At 41.6% G+C, this 23047-nt stretch overlaps 1 protein-coding gene and 1 non-coding gene across 5 annotated transcripts in view; both read left to right on the forward strand.

Annotated features, from left to right (window-relative positions):
• NRP1 (neuropilin 1) overlaps positions 1-23047 on the forward strand; it is a 145959-nt gene that overhangs the window by 83425 nt on the left and 39487 nt on the right. For all 4 annotated transcript variants that reach the window (XM_065921064.1, XM_065921062.1, XM_065921063.1 and 1 more), the window contains exons 7-8: positions 16819-16974; positions 20758-20902. In XM_065921064.1, coding sequence (XP_065777136.1) covers positions 16819-16974; positions 20758-20902 — 301 coding nt within the window. The remainder of the gene's footprint in view (positions 1-16818; positions 16975-20757; positions 20903-23047) is intronic.
• On the forward strand, positions 17891-17963 carry TRNAG-UCC (transfer RNA glycine (anticodon UCC)). Its single transcript has one exon. It is a non-coding gene; the product is annotated as a tRNA-Gly (tRNA).

Consider the following 23047-nt stretch of genomic DNA (forward strand, 5'->3'; position numbering starts at 1 on the left):
GGTGCAAGAAATGTGACAGAGCCTTAAGTTTGAAGATCTGGAAATTAAATATAAAACTTCCAGTGGGAAATACTCATGATAATAAACAGAGGTTAGCAAATCATATGAACTGTGGAATACTGAACAGACTGTATTTGATATTTCAGGAGGTACACAGAGTTCATGGGGAAAAGAGAAAAGAACTTTTAAGTTCCCAGTCTTACACAATGAAGATAAAGTATGCAGAATTTTCCTGGCCTAATTTTTTTTTTCTACTGGGGTATAATTGCTTTACAATGTTGTGTTAGTTTCCACTGTACAGCAAAATGAATCAGCCATATATGTACATGTATCTCCTCCCTTTTGAATTTCCTTTCCATTCAGATCACTACAGAGAATTAAGAAGAGTTCTCTGGTGGCTCAGTCAGTAAAGAATCTGCCTGCAATGTGGGAGACCTGGGTTCCATCCCTGGGTTGGGAAGATCCCCCGGAGGAGGACATGGCAACCCACTCCAGTATTCTTGACTAGAGAGTCCCCATGGACAGAGGAGCCTGATGGGCTACAGTCCATGGGGTTGCAAAGAGTCGGACACAACTGAGTGCTCAGGCATGTCTAACTCTTTGCAACCCCATGGACTGCAGCATACCAGGCTTCCCTGTCCTTCACCATCTCCCGGAGTTTGCTCAAACTCATGTCCATCGAGTTGGTGATGCCATTCAACCATCTTATCCTCTGTTGTCCCCTTCTCTTCCCGCTTTCAGTCTTTCCCAGCTTCAGAATCTTTTCCAATGAGTCAGTTCTTTGAATAAGGTAGCCAAAGAATTGAAGTTTCAGCTTCAGCATCAGTCCTTCCAATGAATATTCAGGACTGATTTCCTTTAGGATTGACTGGTTTGATCTCCTTGCAGTCCAAGGGACTCTCAGGAGTCTTCTCCAACACCACAGTTCAAAAGCATCAATTCTTTGGCACTCAGCCTTCTTTATGGTCCAACTCTCACATTCATACATGACTACTGAAAAAACTATAGCTTTGACTATGGTTGGTAAAGTAACGTCTCTGCCTTTTAATATGCTGTCTAGGTTTGTCATAGCTTTTCTTTCAAGGAGCAAACATCTTTTAATTTCATGGCTGTAGTTACCATCTGCAGTGATTTTGGAGCCCCAAAACATAAAGTCTCTCACTGTTTCCATTGTTTCCCCATCTATTTGCGGTGAAGTGATGGGATCGGATGCCATGATCTTAGTTTTCTGAGTGTTGAGTTTTAAGTCAACTTTTTCACTCTCTTTCACTTTTCGTCAAGAGCCTCTTTAGTTCTTTGCTTTCTGCCATAAGGGTGGTGTCATCTGCATATCTGAGGTTATTGATATTTCTCCCAGCAATCTTGATTCCAGCTTGTGCTTCCTCCAACCCGGCATTTCGCATGGTGTACTCTGCATGTAAGTTAAATAAGCAGGGCGACAATATATAACTTTAACATACTGCTTTCCCGATTTGGAACCAGTCTGTTGTTCCATGTCCAGTTCTAACTGTTGCTTCTTGACCTGCATACAGATTTCTCAGGAGGCAGGTCATGTGGTCTGGTATTCCCATCTCTTTCAGAATTTTCCACAGTTTGTCATGATCCACACAGTCAAAAGCTTTGGCATAATCAATAAAGCAGAAGTAGATGTTTTTCTGGAACTCTTGCTTTTTTGATGATCCAGCAAGTGTTGGCAATTTGATCTCTGGTTCCTCTACCTTTTCAGAATCCAGCTTGAAGATCTGGATGTTCACGGTTCACCTATTGTTGAAGTCTGGCTTGGAGAATTTTGAGCATGCTAGCGTGTGAGATGAGTGCAGTTGTGCGGTAGTTTGAACATTCTTTGGCGTTGCCTTTCTTTGGGATTGGAATGAAAACTGAGCTTTTCCAGTCCTGTGGCCACTGCTGAGTTTTCCAGATTTGCTGGTACATTGCCTGCAGCACTTTCACACACCTGTGCTATTCAGTATGTTCTCATTAGTTGCCTGTTTTATACATCTATTCAATGGAGTATTACTCAGTCATAACAAGGAATGAAACTGGGTCGTTTTTAGAGACATAAATGGGCCTAGAGAGTATCCTGGCCTGGTTTTTTAAACATTATTCTGAAAATCCAAACTAGTTACTGCTATTGTCAGTCACTAACATTTACGGCACACACATTATCCTGTTTCTGTAGTTTTAACTTACGTTTCCAAATACTGCATTAATTTAAAAGGATGCTGTTATTCATTTACAAAGCTCTGATACCAAGATGGTAAGAATTCATTTATTTAACAATCATGTACCATGTAAAGAAAAATCAGTCAATACATTTGTTTACTTAACATATTTCCTCTAAATATGGTAAATCAGTGAATCTCATTTATTAAGACAAATGTAGAAGGCATCTTATATGATCACCATCTGGGCAATCCTATGTCTTCTAGAGGATAGGACAAAAAGGAAAAGGAGGCAGGAATAATTAATTTGGGGTCCAATCTGTAAATGCTGTAATTGAATTCTAATTATCAACCTCTATAATATAGTATTAGTTCCCTTAGTCTAAGAACTTTGCTGTTTTCCAGAAGAGTTTATGGGAACATCTGTTTATCCACTTATCTTTTTTAAAGTGCCTAAACTTAGAATATTGATCTCATATAAAATTCATCTTAATGAAAATCTTTTTATCAAAAGTAATTCCAACAAATTAAGAACCAATTCATTCCATTTCTTTTTCAATATCAGAAGTTTTTTTTTTTATTAAAACCATGCAGAGTAATGTGTTTTCAGACCTGACTTTGTATCTTAAAAGTATAGTGACAACATGATAGGGTCCTTGCTGTTCTGGAAACCTCAAAGTGGTTTGAAAAAAAGTGGTTTTTGTTTTTTTTTCTTTCGCATTTCCAAATATGGACCTTAGCTCTATTTTTTTCTGTCAAAAAGCACACCCCCTCCACCCCCCAACACCACACACACCACAGTGTGGTCATGTTCACCGAGAAAACATTTTGCCTTTTGTCACCTCCAAGGATGTGGTGAAATAGACGTGTCTGTGCATGCGTTAAGAATGGTTCCGGAGGATACAATGGCTGTTATTGTTCAGTTCCTAAGTTGTATCCAATTCTTTTGACCCCATGGACTATAGCATGCCAAGTTCTTCTGTCCTCTGCTGTCTCCCAGAGTTTACTGAAATTTGTGTCCATTGAATTGATGACGCTATCTAACCATCTTATCTTCTGCCACTCCCTTCTCCTTTTCGATTCAATCTTTCCCAGCATCAAGGTCTTTTCCAGTGAGTTAGCTCTTCCCATCAGGTGGCCAAAGTATTGAAACTTCTCAGGTGGCCAAAGTATTGGAGCTTCAGCTTCGGCAACAGTCCTTCCAATGAATATTCAGGGCTGATTTTCTTAGGATTGACTGGTTTGATCTCCTTGCAGTCCAAGGGACTGTCAAGAGTCTTCCGCAGCACCACAATTCAAAAGCATCAATTCTTGGTCACTCAGACTTCTTTATGGTCCAACTCTCATATCAGTACATGACTACTGGAAAAACAATGGATAAAATGGATACATGTATATATATGACTGAGTCCCTTTGATGCTCACCAGAAATTATGACATTGTTAATCGGCTGTACCCCAACAGCTTCCCTGGTGGCTCAGAGGGTAAAGCGTCTGCCTGCAATGCAGGAGACCCAGGTTCAATCCCTGGAGAAGGAAATGGCAACCTACTCTGGTATTCTTGCCTGGAAAATCCCATGCATAGAGAAGCCTAGCAGGCTATGGTTCATGGGGTCGCAAAGAGTCAGACACGACTGAGCGACTTCACTTTCTTTGTATCCCAATACAAATTTAAAAGTTTAAAAAATAATTTAATTTAAAAAAAGAACCATTTCTGAAACAAGCAACCAAAAAAGAATGGTTCTGGTGGATAAATCCAAGCCACAGCTCTCATCATGTTAAGGACTCAGGGCAGGGCTAGAGGGGGAAGAGCGTGAAGTGATGGGTTTAGTGGAGCATCTGTGTTTCTTCTCCTGTGGTTTGAAAGTAGACAGGCAGATACACTTTTCCCATCTCATGACCCAGGCTTGAAACACATGAAATTACTACAGATAGATATTTTTTTTTCAGAGCATTAAAAAGAATTTGCAGTTCTGTTCCTTGACTGCATTTGGATGGCAAAGCAGCGAGTCTTCAGAGCACAAAAGGTTTCCCCTTCTTTACCCACCTGCATCCACATTCTTCCAACTTTCTAGCTCTTCTGCTACCATGGGCTGGCCTCTGCTCCATCCATTACTATAGAACGTCCCCTGTGAATGGTAGTTACAGATGATTCTCTTAGACAGTAATTCTTTGAAAATGTATTATTTCAAGTCTTTCCCACCTCCTTTATAAGTCATCTTCAAAAAAAGAAAAGAAAAAGTTAATCTACAGTTCCTGGCTGAATAGTAAGCTTCCAAATAGGGAAACTGCTGTGGACCAAATATTAAATCGTGAAGTTCATTTCATCTGTTCTCAGGAATGACTGACACCCCTTCAGAGACCTACAGTTTATATACAATTTCTGACAACCAGCTGTACCTCGGCAGCCTGTTCTTCGTCTCTTCTCTTGTCTCCGGGGCAGTGTTCATTATAAAGGGTTTCAGCGGATGACCAACTTTAATCTCGGTAATCCCGTCAACTCCTTGCAGGATTTTTAACACCAAATAGAGAAGTTTTCTTGGACACCTGCATGTCCAGATTCCCCATCAGCACATGAAACTCTCATTAACCTGAGAGGCCCACCTAGATGCCTGAGAAATACACGGAAATTTGGTGTAAAAGGATGCTGTCAAAGTTTATAGGCCAAGAGGCTGAGTGAGACCATTGCCCCCATCTGCAAGTCTTTAGTTTCCAAAAATTCACCCTTGTGTTTGTTTTTGAAACCAAGCCTTTAGAAGAAGGGAGAAAAATTAAAGGTATGACTTACTGAAAAACTAATGATAAACAAGTCACTTTATTTGTGCTGAAATAGATGCTAAGGACAGATGTGTGTTGATCTTAAGTGATCTGAAATCTCCCCAATACTGCAGATATTAAAATTTTGTGGGTAGTGTACAACAGGTTTTGAAACAGAAATAGACCTTACCTGTACCTACTTAATATTTTCTTGGTCTTTTATGTTTAATAATCTCTTTCAGCTGCTAATAGACGGGAAAGATGTACGTGTGCATAACTGAGGTTACTGTACCGTGGAAAGGTGTTACATGGCCTGGTCTCCATTCAGAGCCAGCATCAATGCTTCTTCCATGGGGCTGCTTCTCAGAGGCCTTGAGACAAACACAAAGATCACAAAAGGCCTGAAACCTGCATTCATTTCCCAGCCACACAAAACTTACAATGGCAATATCCTATGAAGATCACACGTTAAGCAGGTGAAGATTTCAAGACCTACAGTTAGACAGTGAAATATTGATGTGGTTACTATTTCTAAAATACAGAAAGGGTCTGAGAAAAGTCTAAGATACCATATACATCCAATCCATAAATATCTTGTGGATGTCATGATTGCCAATAACTTGGCTCTAAAATGAAAAGGTTGAGAAGAGGTTGGAGAGAATGCTAGATATGGTGAAAAACTGATTTAAGCCCTGCTGCCCTTTAGGGTAGATTCTGGGAGGAGGGACACTTAGTAAGTTACTGAGAGTTCTTTTGAGAAACAAATAAAAAGGAATCCTTCATGTGACATGGACCTAGCCAATGAAATTCGTCACTTAGCAGACCCTCCCTTTAAGTGGTGAACTTTTCAAAGGACTGGAAATTCTATGAGTAGTTTTAATATTTGTGGTTTAAACATCAAGATAAGAATAGTCATATTCCTCAATTTAGAGTACAAATTGGTTGCTCAAATGCTAACATTGACTTAACAATGGGTTGTTGCCTTTTATTTGGAAGAAAGGCATTTCAGGTCTTGCCAGCAACATTGAACTGACACAGCACTGCGTTTAAATTCAGCAAATGTGTATTGAGCATTTGCTAAGGATGGGATTCTGCTGTTCAAGTCAGATGAATTTAAAGTTAAAGAGGGTTTTTTCCCACTTTCAAAAAAGTTACAATATAGCTTTATGTATGTGTGTGTGTGTGTGTGCGCGCGCACATGCACACGCTCAGTTGGGTCCAGCTCTTTGCAACCCCACAGACTATAGCCCCCGTGGACTGTAGCCCACTAGGCTCCTCTGTCCATGGGGATTCTCCAGGCAAGAAAAATGGAGTGGGTTGCCATACCCTGCCGCTCCAGGGGGTCTTCCCAACCCAGGGATCGAACTTGTGTCTCTTGCATCTCCTGCATTGGCAGGCAGATTCTTTACCACTGCAACATCTGGGAAGCCCACCTAGCTACTTCAGGCAAAACCACACACATAAACACACACACACATACATACACACGCACACACACCAATTACTCAAATGACTAAGGAAAAAAAATATTAGGGTCACATTCTTATGGTTAACGTGTATAGCAATGCATCACTATGACTCTTATAATAACCAGGAAAAATAACTAAATGGGCTATGCATTAGTGTTTTTGTTGGAGGGAGGAGGAGACCACAGCTTGAAATGACTGATTAGCTTGCTTAACATTGTCCAGGTCAGTCCTTACAGTCAGAACCACAGAGGCTCTCCTGGGGCCTGTGCCTTTTTGCCACCACATGTTGCCCCCATCACCCAAATATTTTCCCTGTAGCCCTAGCATTCACTGAGGATATTTAATGTGACCGATTCTCTCTGTAGAGAGAGTTCTTGTTTACTCGACTTTTTCCCTCGCTGACGAGAGGGCAGGAATTTGGTAACCTTCAGTCTCTTGCATCAAAGTACCTAGCACTTACTTGTGTGATAAAAGAAGAAACTCCAGCTGCCAACTTCCCTCCACAGCTCAAGGGACGTGAGACACAGAAATACCCACCACCGTAAGCTCAGGATCTCAACTCGTGGCCCTTTTGGTTTGAGGAACAACGGTGTCATTTTGACAGCAGTGTGGATCCCTGAAGAAAACATCACGCAGTTTTGATGCCATTTCATTGAGGTGTTTTCTGTCAAATGTAGATATAAACAGAGGGTAGGGCTGGACAGTGTGCCGAGAGGTTTAGGAGAGAAGGGTCTGACTCATGCGGGCTGAGGGTTAGCTCTTATTCCCAGGAATGCCTGGATTCCCAAAGGTAGTGAAAGCAGGCATTTTAGCAGAATTATCTCAGCAGTGCAGTGCATGGTCATGAGCTAAAAGTTTAATTACAAACAAGATTGCATGGTCTCTCTGTTACCGACCCAGCGCTTGCTGGTGGGGATGCCTGGATTCCATGAAGGCCTCTGCAAGGAGGGTGTGTGTTGGAGGCTGGGGATGGGGAGGACACTTTGCTCTGCTCTCTAAAGGACTTTCACCAAGAGATTCTAGACAGGAGGAAAATGTTCATCATATTAGATATTTTAAAATGTAGGCAGTTGGGTGGGATTTTTTTGTCCTGTGCCTTCTTTCTGCTTTTAGCTCATCAACCCTGGTGCCTTCCGGCCAAAATCTTATCCTATCCTGTGAAGTCCAGTTTGAACGATTCAGATGACCTCTTTTCCATAAAGCCTGAACTTTCCCCTTGTGTCCACAACCATTTTCTGACCCTCATGATGACTCATCTCTGGTCACAGTGGCAGTTTTTATTTTCAGTTTTGTCGTTTTTTTCTTTGCAGGCCTGCTTGCTTCCCAAGCCTGGCATACCATAAATATCCATTGGATTTAGTGGATTAAATGCTTTTATCTGGACCCTTGGTGTCCTCAGGTTTACTTTAAATCCACACTTTCAATTTAAGCATCTATGATGTGTGAAGCACCATCATTGGGCTTTAAGACACATCCGTAAGGACATGTACCCTGGCTCCGTATATCCATTTATAGTTTGCCCAAAATGTTTTTAATAATAAAAATAATAAATGCTTTGTCTGCATAATACAGTCCTATTGAAGTTATGTGCAGAGGTCATAGATTCTGCTATTACGTTTTAAAGCGGTTGTCGTCCGGACCCCCCTTTATCCATTCCTCTGTTACTGCGCCCTCTTTGTTTTGGCCGAGACAGATGTCAGAGTCCAGAGATCTGTTCACCATCTGCTTGGTCTCACAAGACGTCGATGGATGCAGTCAACTGGATCCATTCCACTTGACCCATCCGTTTGCTCTTGCCTACCGACCCCAAGTGATTCCTCCCCATTAAGCCATCTACTAGGAGAATGCTTTCCTAGTTTTCATGAGGATTACAATTAACAATTGATGGATAAAGCCAAAAGTTATAGCAGGAGAGCCTAAGCCTGCCTGTTCCTCCCTGTAGGAAATGCTTGCCAAATCTTTACTGAGTGAACCTTCTAGCAAGAGCCCATGATATGAGTCTTGTGAAACATTTGGCTAGATGTGCATCATGTTTATACGTATTTGAGGATGGTGGCAACTTCTTTTGAACTGCAGCATACTTAGTTTTCTTTCCTAAGACATTTCTGTTAAGCAGTTTTTGCTGTACAGTTTGTAGGTTAAATTCTTAACCAAGTTTCTAGGGATTACATTTCTCTCTGAGTGCTTATCCTCTTTCCAGATCAAAGGATTAGGCTCAGGGTTTCCGTTTAATGTAACTTACAAATAAGCACTCAAAAAATGTTAATTAAAAACATTAAGCCCTTGAATCTTTTACTATCCAGCAGCAGCTCCTAAGTATCTAAGTTGGAAGAGGGCACAATTTTAAGAGTCATCTTCTTGACCAAGCTACTAAAAGTTTCCGAGGTCCCCATCTGAAAGTGAACATGGTGCTGCAGTAAGGAATCTTCTTCACTTTAAGGAGAAACAGAGTTCTCGGGTTGGTGTTTGTCTAAAAAGTATAAAACAATCTTTCCCAAAGTCTAGGCATTCAATCAGTCTTTCTCCTTAACTCTGCATAGCAGTTTCTAGTTGTCTTTGATGCTTGTATTCTAAGATCTGTAGGAACAACGAGTTCATACAATCTCATTCTCTCCTCCTTTGTTATCAAAATATACTGCCTCCTGACCTCCAGATTTTGCAGACTTAGTGGGTAACTGAGGAATTCTAATGGAAGAGTTGTCTGATTTTTCTGAACACAATTATGTCTGTTCAAGAAAGTATAGAAAGGGGGAAAGAACCCTCAGATTTTGCAGGGAGTGTGTGAAGACACACACCTCCCATATTTGTCTTAAATACGTGTCATCCGTGAAGCTGAGCATGTTCAGGCATGGCTGTCATAGTCCTGTGTCCTGCTCGCCTCAAGATCTTTGAAATGCTGTATCTGACACTCCGAGGAGATGTGGACCCGCCTGGCTGTCCCCTCCCAGAGCAGCATCCTCCTGTTCACACTCCACCTTCGTGGTTTCCATGTGGGAGTGATTTGAGTAGCTGGGTTCTGGAAATGTCTCTCGTGGGGACCCTGGAGTATTCACCTGTCATACCGAGTGCCTTCCTTTCCTCCTACCATGCCCCTTGGCAGTTCTAACAGCTACAGCAGCTCTTACTCTCCAGGCAGAACCAGATGGAGCTCCAGTTCCAAGTACATATCAGAATTCAAATTTCCTTTTTTATGTTTTTTTTTTTTTTCTGTGTTTTGGCTGCACCACACGGCATGTAAGATCTTAGTTCCCTGTCCAGGATTGCACCCATGCCCCCTACATTGGAAGAATAATGTCTTAACCACTGGACTGCCAGGGAAGTCCCCCCAAATATTTCTTTTTTAATTCATTGCTTCTGGTTTCTGCCAAAAAAAAAAAAAAAAAAATGTGAGAATGAAAGGATATGCCAGCGTACAGAGGCAGTGGAGCGCCCACCAGCATGGTCTCTTTTATCAGCCAGAGGAGATGGAGGTGAGCCCTTGTTTGGGGACTTCATTTGTCTGGCCCTTCCTTGTTATTCTTGCAGTATGCATAGTAGTATCAGGGAACCCAGCCTTTAGGCTGCAGCTGAGCTGTGCAGCCTTATCTAGTGTTATTCTAGCTGATTGACTCAAGTCTTTGGAGAGGAAAATTCATCTGTCCACTCACTCGGGATTGTTTTCCTACCAACACTGGTTTTGCTGCAACCGGTAGTTTGTTTCCACCCAGCAAATGCTTTCCTTTCCGGAAAAAAAAATTAATTCAAGCAATTAAGATGAGAAGAGAAAATTGGTAAGGTTCTTCCTGCATTGCACTTTTCTTGCTCTTGGATATTTGTATTCTTTACCAGAATTTTAAAATGTTTTCTCATTATCTTTTGCTAAAAATGATCCATCACCACCGTCTTGTTTTTCAATAACACAAGTGAATCATTTGCAAAATTTTGCTTTCCAGCAGTCAAGGTAAACGTTCGATGGAGTTCAAGTAATCATAAATGGTTTTAGATTCTCCATAATTATGCAAAAATATTGAATTTCCAGAAAGATTAACTACAAGATTTAATTTTTGTTTACTAAGAAATTCTAAATTACCTTCTGATAATTGTGGTTTGGAGGTAGGAACTGAGGCAGAGCATGGGTGTGGTGGTGACTGGCAAGTACCTGGGCCACCAATCTGATCGGGAGTGAGAGATTTATCTGGATCAGTCTCTAACATGTGTGTGACTCTGAACAAGGAGTTCATATACTTTGTTTCTCAGTTTCTTTGTCCACAAGACCTTTCCCTTGTATGACTGTTGAGAGCTGAAGAGATAATGTATGTAAGTTTAACCCTTAATAAGATGCCTGACGGGCTTCCCCAGTGGCTCAGGGGTAAAGAAACTGCCTGCGATGCAGAAGACGCAGGAGACCTGGGTTCGATCACTGGGTTGGGAAGATCCCCTGAAGGAGGGCAAGGCAACCCACTGCAGTATTCTTGCCTGGAGAATCCCATGGACAGAGGAGCCTGGCAGGCTGCAGTCCATGGGGTCGAAAAGAGTCGAACGTGACTGAAGCAACTGAGGATGGAGGACAAAGATGCCTGGCACATAGGAGTTACCCTATAAATTTTCCGTTAATAATGGTAATTTTAGTCACTAGTGGTTTTTTCCCCTATGTAACACGGTAATCATGAAAAAATGCATAAAGAGAGACTCGTGTCACCAAGTGTAAAACGATTGTATTCCTATTCATAACTGTAAAAAGCCCAAGGTCTGAGTCAAGGTGCTGTGAATTAAGCTCCAAGATCCTGGAACAGCATCCATGTTCAGATGCTCAGGCATTATCAGAAAGCATGTGTGTTATCTGAGGAAATGAGACAATTGCTTAAAAATATTTTCTTTAGTTTGTAGTATCTAGTGATGAATTAAACAGCTCTTTGAGTCATTGGAGATGCTCTAAAAAGAACCCAACACACTCCACCTCCCCCCATCAAAAAAAGTATTTTTCCTGTTTTTAATCAGACTTCCATTCTTTGTCCTTTATTTTTTCAGGCTCTTGCACTGATCTGTCTTGGGAATGTTAAACACCGGGAAACACTCCCTTGCCAATGCTTGCTCTAGGGACAGTATTTTATTGAGCAAGACAGATTTTCATTTTAGAAATGAGGCTTTCCACATTCTGATGTTACCCGTAGCTGGTTATGTATTACTGTAGGAAGCAACGATATTTGTTGCATGGTTGGGAGGCTGCATGCTGGTGTTTGACCAGCAGTTTGCAGAGGTTTGCACGATGATTTACTGCATGATGCTAAAAATGTGCCCTCTGTCCTCAAGTGATTCCCGGTAAAATGTGTCTCTCTCCTGACTTCTTTTTATCTGGGGAATGTGTTTCCTGTCATTACTAAGACAATGCTATGGCCATAAAGTGCATGTGGGTTAATACCTGCAGACATCTTACAAGGAAGAGGGCGTTAGGGTGGGGAGTTCATCCACAGGAGCTGTACGACACCATCCCCCACGCCCGGAAGGGGATGAGGATGGCTGTTTTCTTTTACTAGTTTACTTCTCCCCACCCAGATTAAAAGGGGTGGGGGGCTTTCCTCCACTGTGTCTAGCGGTGTCTTCTCTTTGTGTGGGGAGCACAGTGAAAATAAGATGTGGGTGTAGACATTCTCCCAGCAGTGTTAGACTTTTATATTTATATTACAAACAGGATGTCATACTAGGTCACTTCTGCTAACGGTGATAAGCTAACTCAGTGAGTGGCCACTGGAACTCCAAAGGAGTTTGGGAAACTTCCGTCAAATTGCCTACAGACCATCAGATAAATACCAGATGTTTATGTTTGTCACACACACACGGAGTGAGACTTTCCACGATTCTAGTGAAGGCATTTGATGTGCAGCTCTTGCTACCCACCCCCATCATCACATCCCCTCAACATCACCCTTCATGTTAAACAGAAGTACATCAAACTCAGATGTGAAATCACACCCATCTTCCAATTAAAAATAAAGCAGCTGTGAGACAATGGCATTCTTTTAAAATAAGAAAATGGTGATGGGAACAGGACTGATTGGATTTAGGGAAAGCAGGTTAATTATGGTTATTGTGTGTCTAAGTTTTTACGGAAAGAAAGGAAATATTGTTTAGACGATGAACCCTCCAAAACACAGAAGGTTGCCATTGTATAGAACTTCTGGGGGTTGTGTCTTTGTCTTTTCAGCTGCCTGTCTTGGGTCGCCAATCTTGTCTGTTAGACTATGAGGTTGGGGCAAACTCATCAGAATTCAAAAAGCTAATGCACCAAGAGGATGGCCAGATTTTGAGTAGTATTCATGACAACTGCTTATTTTGGCTTCCAAATGAGCAGAGAACAATCTCTTTAGAGATCAATCCATTTCTTAACAAATAATATCTATAAGGATGAGAAAGAAACATGGTAGGTTATTTAGTGATGTTATTTCATTCATTTATTTCCTTCCCCTTGCCTCTGCCCTTCCCATTCCTCCTTTTCTCTAGAACATTCTCTCCCATTTTTGTCCACTTGTAAGTTCCTACCATTCATCCTTCAATAGGTGTCTTAGACATGGAAGTCAACTGTGAGATGTCTTCAACTCCCTAGCTCCCTTCCTCCATGCACTGGCCCATCCTGTAATCTTGTTTGTGTCTCCCATTCTTGCTTCTCTTTGTATCTTCATCACTTAATACAGAACTTAGTGGAAAGTTGATACTAAGTGTTCACTGGATAAACATCAATCAAGGGGAGTAGAAATGTTCACAGGCAGCATACTGATTAAACAGATGATGCTACAACCAGGCTCTGGAATACCATGAAGCCGTTGAAACTGATGGTATAGAAAAATATTTTTGCCATGGAAATATATCCATAAAACTAAACAAAAAGCAGGTTATCAAACATAGAGGTAATATGACATTGTATTGGAATGACCAAAAAGTTTTTTCAGATTAAAAACCTGAACAAACGTTTTGACCAACCCAGTAATAACAAAACATATACACAACAGTCACATATTTTGCATAAGGAAAAAAAAAACTCTGGAAGACTACTTTCAGTGGTTATTTCCTATTGGTGGTCTTATGGAGATTGCAATTTATTCTTTAGTCTCTTCTGTATCTTAGGAATTTTTAATAGCTATCTATCACTTTTCTAGATAGAAAAACAAATACTCCTTAAAAGAAATCTTAAAGGTCTGGATGCAAGTATAGAAAAAACACAATATATTGACTTGAGAGGTGGAGAACTGAGCTTTGCACTAAACATCCTGAGGTTAGAAATGACTTATTCTGCCCACCAGGCCAAAAAAAGGAAACAATCATGTGTGGTCAAAGAAAAGAGGAAATGTCCTTTTAAGTCAAGAAAACTTTATATGTGAAGGTGCAAAGGCAGAAAAGGCATATCTTTTAGGAAGAATAAATACTTGACGTGGCTGGAAGATACATTGAAGGGAGGTGGATGTAACAGGTGAGACTAAAAAGGTAAGCCTCAGACTTCCCTGGTGGTCTAATGGTTAAGACGCCATGCTTCCAGTGCAGAGGGTGCAGGTTCAATCCCTGGTCAGGGAACTACCATTACACATGCCGTGCAGCACAGCCATAGAAAATAAAAAGGTAGATCACAGCACCGTCATGATTAGCAGAGATGGCTTCAACCCTGAGTACTGCAGTGGGTTGCCATTTCCTTCTCCAGGGGAACTTCCCTACCTTGGGATCGAACCCAGGTCTTCCGCACTGCATGCAGACGCTTTACCCTTTGAGTCACTAGGGAAGCCCATAAAATATAAAAAGGTACATCAAAGCAACATCATGATTAGCAAAGATGGCTTCAACCCTGAGAAAGGTGTAAATACCCAGTAAGTCCTGCTGAGTCTCCCTACAGATACCTGCAGAATGAGCACTGGTGCTTCTGAGGCTGATAGTCATCTATCTCCTCCCAAACTCTCTCAGGCACTGACAGTCACTTTTAGGGCATTCCACAAAGGTCCCCAGGGAAAAAGGATTTAAGAGAAGCTCATGGTGTTGCAAGTGAGAATTTCCAGTACTCGGCTGTGTCTTGTTAAGAGTTCTGGATACTATTCAGTTTTAATTGCAATGGTTCAAGTCCCAGCTATAATTATTTGGTTGTCATTCATCCTTGCTAAACCCAGTGGCAGTAATGTTAGAAAAATGAAATGAAACTTCAAGTATCCCAGTGCAGTAAGTAAGAGAATCCTCAGAGTTTGAAAGCATAGCAGGAAACCACAAGGGGAGGTTGTGAATGCATTTCATTGCTGTTAAAAAAAGAAAATATCTTTTCTTCTTTATGAGTGATTCGTGTACATGCTTTGTGGCCTTTCGATTTGGGACTTTAGACTTTTCTTGTGTTGGGCGTCTGGTTAATTCCAGTCAATAGATCCTTCCTTTAAAGTCAGTTGTTTCTAGTGCTAGGATTCTTCTAGTTGACCACCAGTTAACTTCTTATCTTATCCCAAGAACAAAATTTTAAAAATAGGAAAAGGACAACCAGAGCATGAAGTTCTAGAACTCTTTCTAATCAGCCTAAGCTGCATATGCACTCTCAGGAAGTTAATCATTTCCAAACCGAAGAGCCGTCTGTAGGTTTGACTGAGTTTATTTGCACAGCTCTGCTTTGCGGTCCCTTGAAAGTCGAGGTTTTGAGGGCTCTTCAGGTTGAAGTGGATTGTGTATTGGGCATGAGGGCGTGACTCAGTGGACAGTTAGTAAAGCTCTAAGCGTTCTGAGAGCATTTGAAAACAGTTGAAATTGTTCAGTGCAGCCATGTCTAGAGTAGCCATTAACTTTCAAGTTGCAGCATTAAGAAATCAGTTTTTGCAGTAAACTAAGATCATGTGATTATTTGTTCAGAACAGAGTTAGATTTAGGGTTGCCAGATCCCATCCAGAAAAGAACACCCAGTAAAATTTGAAAAGTAAGCAATGAACCTGTTGTTAGAATGTCCCAAGTGCTGCATGGGCTTTATTTATTTTAAAAACATTTACTGTTCATCTGAAATTCAGATTTCACTGAATATCTTGTATTTTTATTGGCTAAATCTAGTAAACGGGGGCTGCCACCCTTTTTTGAAATGGGTACACAAATTCATACAAAGTATTAGAGTTTACTTTTGAAAAAAAAATGCAAATTTCAGTTAGCAAGTACAGGCACTCAATAGAAAAAGGTTGGATAAGTACTTATTTGTTAAATTAAGATTTAGACCATATCTACCATTATCATCTTAAAATATGTATTTCTATTAAAGGCTTATTCCTTTTTTCTTTCAAACCTGGTGAAAGCATTTCAAACCTGGACTTTACATCTTTAAAATCAGGATAATGAAATAAAGATTGTTTTACACTGAATAGTATCCCCTTCCTTTTTAGATGAAATCTCCTATTGTTGAATTGTGTGTGTTCAAGTTGGCTTCTCTGTGGAGGGGCTGTTGCTGTTTTTGGTCTTGGTTCAGTTTTGAAGGAATTGGCAACTTGTTGATTTAACTGCTCCAAAGGCCTTCAGGAAAAAGCAATTCGGGGAAGACAATAGCCATTCTTCAGGAGACAGGTTGTACATAAAATGGAAATTTTTAGGTGTTTATGGCCCATGGGCAGTGGAGGGTTAATTGAAATATTGTTTGCTGAGAATTGGGCTGTCATGTAGCAACTGGAAAGCAGGATACCGAAGCTGCAGTTGGGGGACGGGTAGGTTTAGGGTTTGGGGGTTTGTTTTTGTTTTTGTCACCATTTTCAGGGGATACAACCTCTTACTACTAAATATACTGCTGAAATATCTTGTTGGTGTTAATCAGTCGTAATATGCAATTACTTTTTGTGAACATTATAAAATATTTTGCCAAATATTTGTGCTTCGTTTCTTTAAATCTCTGTATTATACAGAAATACAATCTGGCCATTCCAGATTACAAATCTATGGCCCATTTCCCAAAGCACAGTACGCACAAGGGTTTTCAGGGTCAGGATGGTTCTAGTCCACATGCTACTTAGAAGGAGGGCGGTTGCTGCAGAGCAATGGGAAATGGGATCGTGTTAGACTCAAGTTCTAGTCCAGGCTTCTCCATAACCAGGAGGGAAGCTTATCTTGTTTGTCTTGGTTTTCTGTTTGTAAAATGACATTTATTAATGTGCTATTTAGAAAGTATGATTAATCTCTTAGAAAATACAGTAATATGATATTGGGCCTGGTTTTCTCTTTTGTTCCAAGGATCAAGCAATCTTGGTTGCTGGTTGCAAGGACGAGAAAGTTCTCTTCCTGGCGGTTGCCAGCTAGGGCAGCTACTGTCTTACCATATTGGAAACTTTCTTGGGGCTGTTGATACTGATGGAACTAGAGTCTATTGACCCCAGGTGGAGGAAGACTGTGTCGTGGTGCCCAGAGGAAAAGATGCTTCACGTTACAGAGGTATCAGGATGGGCAACTGATCAGGGTTGTATTGTCTTGTAGGTAGACCTGGGCCTTCTGCGCTTTGTCACTGCTGTCGGGACACAGGGAGCCATTTCAAAGGAAACCAGGAAGAAATACTACGTCAAAACTTACAGAATAGACATTAGCTCCAACGGGGAAGACTGGATCACCATTAAAGAAGGAAATAAACCTGTTGTAAGTTTGCCTGCCTCCTCTTCCACTAATTCAGTCTTTGAAATGGATGATCAATTTTTACTTGTTTGTTTGGGAGCTTGCTGTCTGGCCTGGCTTATTTTTGAATTGATTTAAAATGAAAAGTGCAATTAGAAGTTTAAATCTGACCAAGGGGTCTCATGTTCCCAGATCCAGAAGCCAAAAGGAAATTATACGGATGTTTCCAAGAAAAGTCAATACCAGCTAAATTAAGTCAGACAAGAATCGCTTTAAACCTCCCATGGGGACATGGAGTATGCATAGGATAAACACCGTCCCCTTAGAACCCTTGGAGTTGTTCTGTTTTGTCTTTCTCCCTGTGTTTCCTCATTCTCTTTCATAGATTAATTCTTTCTTCCTCTCTGTAATGGGCTGGTTTTAGAAGACTCCTTTTCATCTACCCTCTGCGCCTCACAAACTAATTTACAAGTGTGTTTGGCTGCTTCTGTGCAAATGAACAGAACTGAAGGTGTTCTCTCAGATCCCACAAACCACATGCCACCTCCTCACTGCTTTTTGTTGAGGAGGCCACACCGTGCCCTGTCCCCTGGGTGCTCTGTCCTGAATTATTTGGAGCTGAGATGTTTTTCTCAGCCTGCTGTTTATTTGAAGTTATGCTTGCTCTGAATTACTAATCAAGAGATTACTGAGAGCTCGTGCTTGCCATTTCCCCAAAATTAAAAGCTTGCCCTGGAGGCTGAGTGAAACATGCAGAATTGATGAGAATGGTAGCAAAGATCCAGGTAATTTGGAATTGTGCGTTCCAGAAGAGTCCAATTAACATGTCCTTGTCTCTCTTTGGAGCATGTATGGGCTTAAATGTCTCCGTCTGGGTCTGGAACTGAGAAAGCCCTCCTTGGTGTGAAGTGAGAGGGCTATTAATACCCTTTGAGGGACTTCCCTGGTGGTCCAGTGGTTAAGACTCTGAGCTTCCAATGCAGAGGGCACAGGTTCGATCCCTGGTTGGGGAAATAAGATCCCACATGCCAGAAAAAAAGAAAGAAAAAACTACCCTTTGATTAGCTGCAAAGCTGCCACTCTCACTTAGGGCAGGCAGGAAGGCCGCAGCCATAGAGGTGCAGCCATCTGTGGGAGGAAGGTTCTGTGGACCGGCCAGCTCAAGGCCACTGTCCTGCCCCAGACGACATGGAGCGGATCCTCCATCTTGGGAAAAAATCCCTCACAGTCACTATTGGTGCAGATCCACTGAGTAAATGCTGACCCTGAGTGTCACGGCTTGTTTTTGTTTTGGAGTCATTTTTTTGAAGGCCTGCTCTAGTTTCAAACAAGTGAAAAAACACTAATGCCAAGGACACACCAACAAACAGACGAACCCGGAGAGAGCGGGGAGGGCTGACTCAGCTTTCAGGCCGTCTCGTTAATCAGTGAGCGTTCTTTACCCAAGACCCGTCCTCAGCCATGGCCCACACTTGTCCACATGTGGGTGCGGAGGGCACGCTGGGGCCGTGGGGGCGTCTGACGGGGACACAGCTCACAATCGTTGTCACCTTGGCACACAGAGGGGCCTCCAGAGTAAGAGGCAGAAAGCATTAAAGGTCAGGAAAGACCGGGGCTGTGTCTGAGCCCTCTCACTGAACCCGAATGAAATCCCCACCCCCCGGAGTCCAGCTCTTGCTGCCTTGCTCTATACTTTGGGGTCTTCCGGCATGCCCCTTCCCCTCCTTTCCTTGGGGAGAGCTGGCCATGCGTAGCTCAGCAACAGTGGCCTTTGACCACCAGATCCAGCAGCCTTTTTCTGTTGGTGGCATGAGTGTTCTCACCTGGTTTTCAGGAAACATAAAATGTCCTCAGGGTGAGCCAGCCTGTGGTCCCTCCCTGAAGTGGATCCCCCTGGCCCTTGAAACACTGGCTTGGGAAACTCTGCCCCTTCAGGCAGGTCTCCACTATTCATCAGGACACAAAAAAAAACGCATTCACACAGATTGTTGTCCAGAGAGATTTGCTGAAGTAGGACAGAAATCTGAAGGCCATCACAGGTGGACCATAACCTGGTGGTCCAGTGGTTAAGAATCCACCTTCCGATGCAGGGGCCATGGGTTCAGTCCCTGATCGGGGAACTAAGATCCCACATGCCACAGAGCAACTAAGCCCAGGCATCACAACGGCTGCGCGCACACTGCAGTTACTGCCGCCGCGGGCCCCAGAGCCGGCGCTCCAAAACAGGAGAAGCCGCCGCAAGGAGTAGCCTGCATGCGGCAACTAGAGAAAAGCCCACGTAGCGACAAAGACCCAGCACAGCCAAAAGGAACAAGTAAATAGATAAAGGCCATCACAGGCTGGGATAAATTCCAACGCTACATCGTCTCCAGAGAGGGATCAGGCTAACATCCGACTTAGTAAAACGTTTGACCACCTCCCATGGAGCAGGGCTCTTAGGCTAAAAGCAGTAAGAACTTCAGCCCAACCCATAAGGTCCTTCTCTCAGGGAATGGTGGTCCTCCTCCGCAGACTCACCAGGGAATCTCTACGCCTCTGATGGCCCCTGTGGTGCGCTAGTTACACAAGGCCTGTGTCTGAGACAGGGTACTTTATACACGGCTGTCTCCACTGTGAGCTGGGGTAAAATCCAGGGACGAGGAGGCTTTCAGTCCCACCTGAGACAGGTCGAGTGGCAGAGGGTTCCACGTGGCAGACAGCCCCTGCTCCTCAGAGATGTCGCCAGAGGACACTGCATGGCATCGTGCCCAGGCCTAGCGGCCCCCACGGATGCTTGTGGGAAACCAGTTCGTGACTGGCACTCATTACACTGCAGCTACATGCCTCATCTTTCTTAGAAGAAAATGACTCATTTTTAAAACGAGAAACAGAAGCCCTGGGAAAACTGATTCTCCATTGCATATTATGTATAACTCAGTTTTGATCTTGACCACCGACACATAATTTTACCAACAATCCCCCTCCCCCCCCAAAAAAAATTAGAATCATTCATTAACGTCAGGGATAAGATCTTCCATCAAGCAAGAAGTGGAGTTCAAAGGGAGGAAGCTCCTTGACCTAGGGCTGAACATAACCTAGAATTTTCAAATAGCCAGATCCTACATTGAACTCAAAAAGCACTCCTTTGGGAAATTCCTGGGAAAGTGAAACAGTGAAAGTTCCCATGAAATGTCCACCATATTCTGTAACTTCTTCTGATAATGTTAATCATTTTCCAAAAAAAAAAAAAAAAACTGTTAATCATTTTCCCACTTTTTCAGATAATTGCACGTATTCTTTAACAAATGCTATCCTTATAATAATACTTGTAGAGGCTCCATCCTCTCAGAAAATTGAATAGATTAGGACAACATTCTATATGGTTTCCCTGGTGGCTCAGTGGTAAAGAATCCACCTGCAATGCAGGAGATGTGGGTTCGATCCCTGAGTCAGGAAGATCCCCTAGAGAAGGAAATCCATTCCAGTATTATTGCCTGGGAAATCCCAATGAACAGAGGAACCTGGTGGGCTATAGTCCATGGGGTTGCAAAGAGTTGGACACAACTTAGAAAATAAAAGACAAAAATCCTCTCGGAAAACTGAATAAATGATTAGGACATTCTATCTTAGACATGGTTTCTTAAACATGGTTCTTTCTGATTACCATCATTTGGAAAAATAACTTGACAAGTTATTAACACCACCTCAACCATGGTAAATAATGAAGAGACTGTAAACAATTTGACAAGCACTTGTGAAAACATATTTTTGCATTTGTTTTTAATTTGAAATGTCTGTTATTAAAGAGCCCTTTCTTTTTCCATCTAGATCTTTCAGGGAAACACCAACCCCACAGATGTTGTGATTGGAGTTTTTCCCAAACCCCTGATCACTCGATTTATCCGAATCAAACCTGTGACCTGGGAAACTGGCATCTCTATGAGATTTGAAGTCTATGGCTGCAAGATAACAGGTAAGATGGAAGATCTCCTGGTTTTTACCATGTCAACTTTTAAATATAGGGAGAGTAATTTGATATAAATGGGGTGGGTCATTTCCGTTTTATCATTAAGAGCATATGCTTTGGATTTAGACAAAAGTGAGTTCAGATCCTACCTTTACTACTTACTCACTATCTTATTTCTTGGGGCAGCTTACTACCTTTCAAAGCCTTAGTTATCTCACCTGGAAAACAGGCATCGTGGTGTACACCAGTCAGGGTTGTGATAATGAATTAGCTTGTGAATATGAAGCACTTACACAGGTTAGCATGTGGGTAGGTATTTACAAGTGGTGTCTTTCCATTAGGCAGGTTCCAGGAAGACAAATAACCTTCCCTTTCATCCTCCATCTCCCGGTTACTCCGTACTGACAGCTACTTAGTAGGTTTACAACAAATAACCGTTGCTTGAAATGTTCTTTACCTGCTTTGCCTTTTTTTATTGGAATATGATTGCTTTACATTGTTGTATTAGTTTCTGCTACAAGAAAGTTAATCAGGTATGTGTATACATATATCCCCTCCCACCTAACCCTCCATCTCACCTACCCCATCCCACCTGTAGGCCATCACAGAGCACTGAGCTGAGCTCCCTGTACTTACGGCAGCTTCCCACTAGCTATCTGTTTTACACATGGTAGTGGATACATGTCCTTTTAATCTTGAAGCCTAGAGGTGACCTCATTAGCAACAGTTCAGGAGGAGATTAATTTATGGAGTTAATTTATTCTCTTTCACTCACTAATGGCCCTGACAACTTTCTCTTAGGTTTTGGCTCAATACATGTCTATCTTTCATTTGAATGCATGTACTAACATCAATATTAGAAATCAATTTGTCAATATTTCTTGTTTTTGAGTTTGTTTCTTCTGACATTAATAGGACTTTAAGAGTCTCTTTTAAATTTGGAACAAGTAGGTGGATTATATCCACTTGAGAGGTGAAGATGAGGTACTGGGCGATTAAGTAGATAAAAAGGTAGGCAGGTCAGGATGGAGCGGGAAGTAAAAGAAGGATCCAGTTAGTCTCACTACATTTCTATGGCAACCGGTACTGTTCTTACTCATCCTGTACATCCACTCTGTCTTCTGAAATAACTAGCAGTCACATTTCAAATACCTTTCCATGTAAGTAAGTAAACTACAAATTTTTCATTAAAAAAAGTACAAGGTAACCTCCATAGAATGCAAAACTTCAAAAACAGAATCAGTAACTGATTCACTACAAAGTAATTAAAAGTGAACAACCTTTAAAGTCTGTCAAATATCTTTCATGTGATGTTAGTATACATATTGAGAGCATTTAATTTCTCATTCCATGAATGCCAACACTATTGGTTTTATTTTTATCCTCTTTAGTACTATTATTTTTAGAGAAGTACTGACTTCTGAAGGGAAAAAAGATCACCTGGGAAATTTTCCATGAAATTACAAGCAATTTGAAGAAAGCTAACTAAGGAGAAAAAAAATTACATTTGTTTACAGTACAACCCATTTTGGAAAGTAAAAACTGACATTTGATCTCTTCCCCAAATTTTATTTATTTCCATCCTAGAGACAGACTTGTTTATTGTTTTAGAATCTAAATATTTAGAAAGTTCAAGGCCTTGGAGGCAGGCATTGGGTGGAGAGAGGTTTGGAGGGAGAAAAGGGGCAGTGTAGGGTTAGATATAACCTTGGCTTTATTCATGATCAGCAGATACAGAAGAGAAGGTTCTAGGTCATTTTCAGGGCATTACAAATGTGAACGACTACCTATGAATTCATAGAAACAAGGCCATTTGAGAGCAGGGTGGAAATTTCTGTCCCATTCCTCCTACCTATTCTCATGTCACTGTACCCCCCCCCCAAAAAAAAAAAAAGGTAAACTTCATAAATGCTTTAGTGTGAATTCTGAATTTCTGGCTCTCCTTTTAATTAAATAAAATACTTGTTTAAACCTGAATTTCTCTTTCTCATTTTCACAAGGATTTTCCTGAGAGATAATTCTAGGACCATGAGTCTTTATAAACAAGGGAAACTATTTATTGGATTTTTTAAAATAGTCAAATGGCCTAGTTATTTAAGCAAACGTAGATGTCTGTAGGGCTTCCCTGGTAGCTCAGCTGGCAAAGAATCT

This window comes from Muntiacus reevesi, chromosome 2 (assembly GCF_963930625.1).
Source record: "Muntiacus reevesi chromosome 2, mMunRee1.1, whole genome shotgun sequence".
NCBI lineage: Eukaryota > Metazoa > Chordata > Mammalia > Artiodactyla > Cervidae > Muntiacus > Muntiacus reevesi.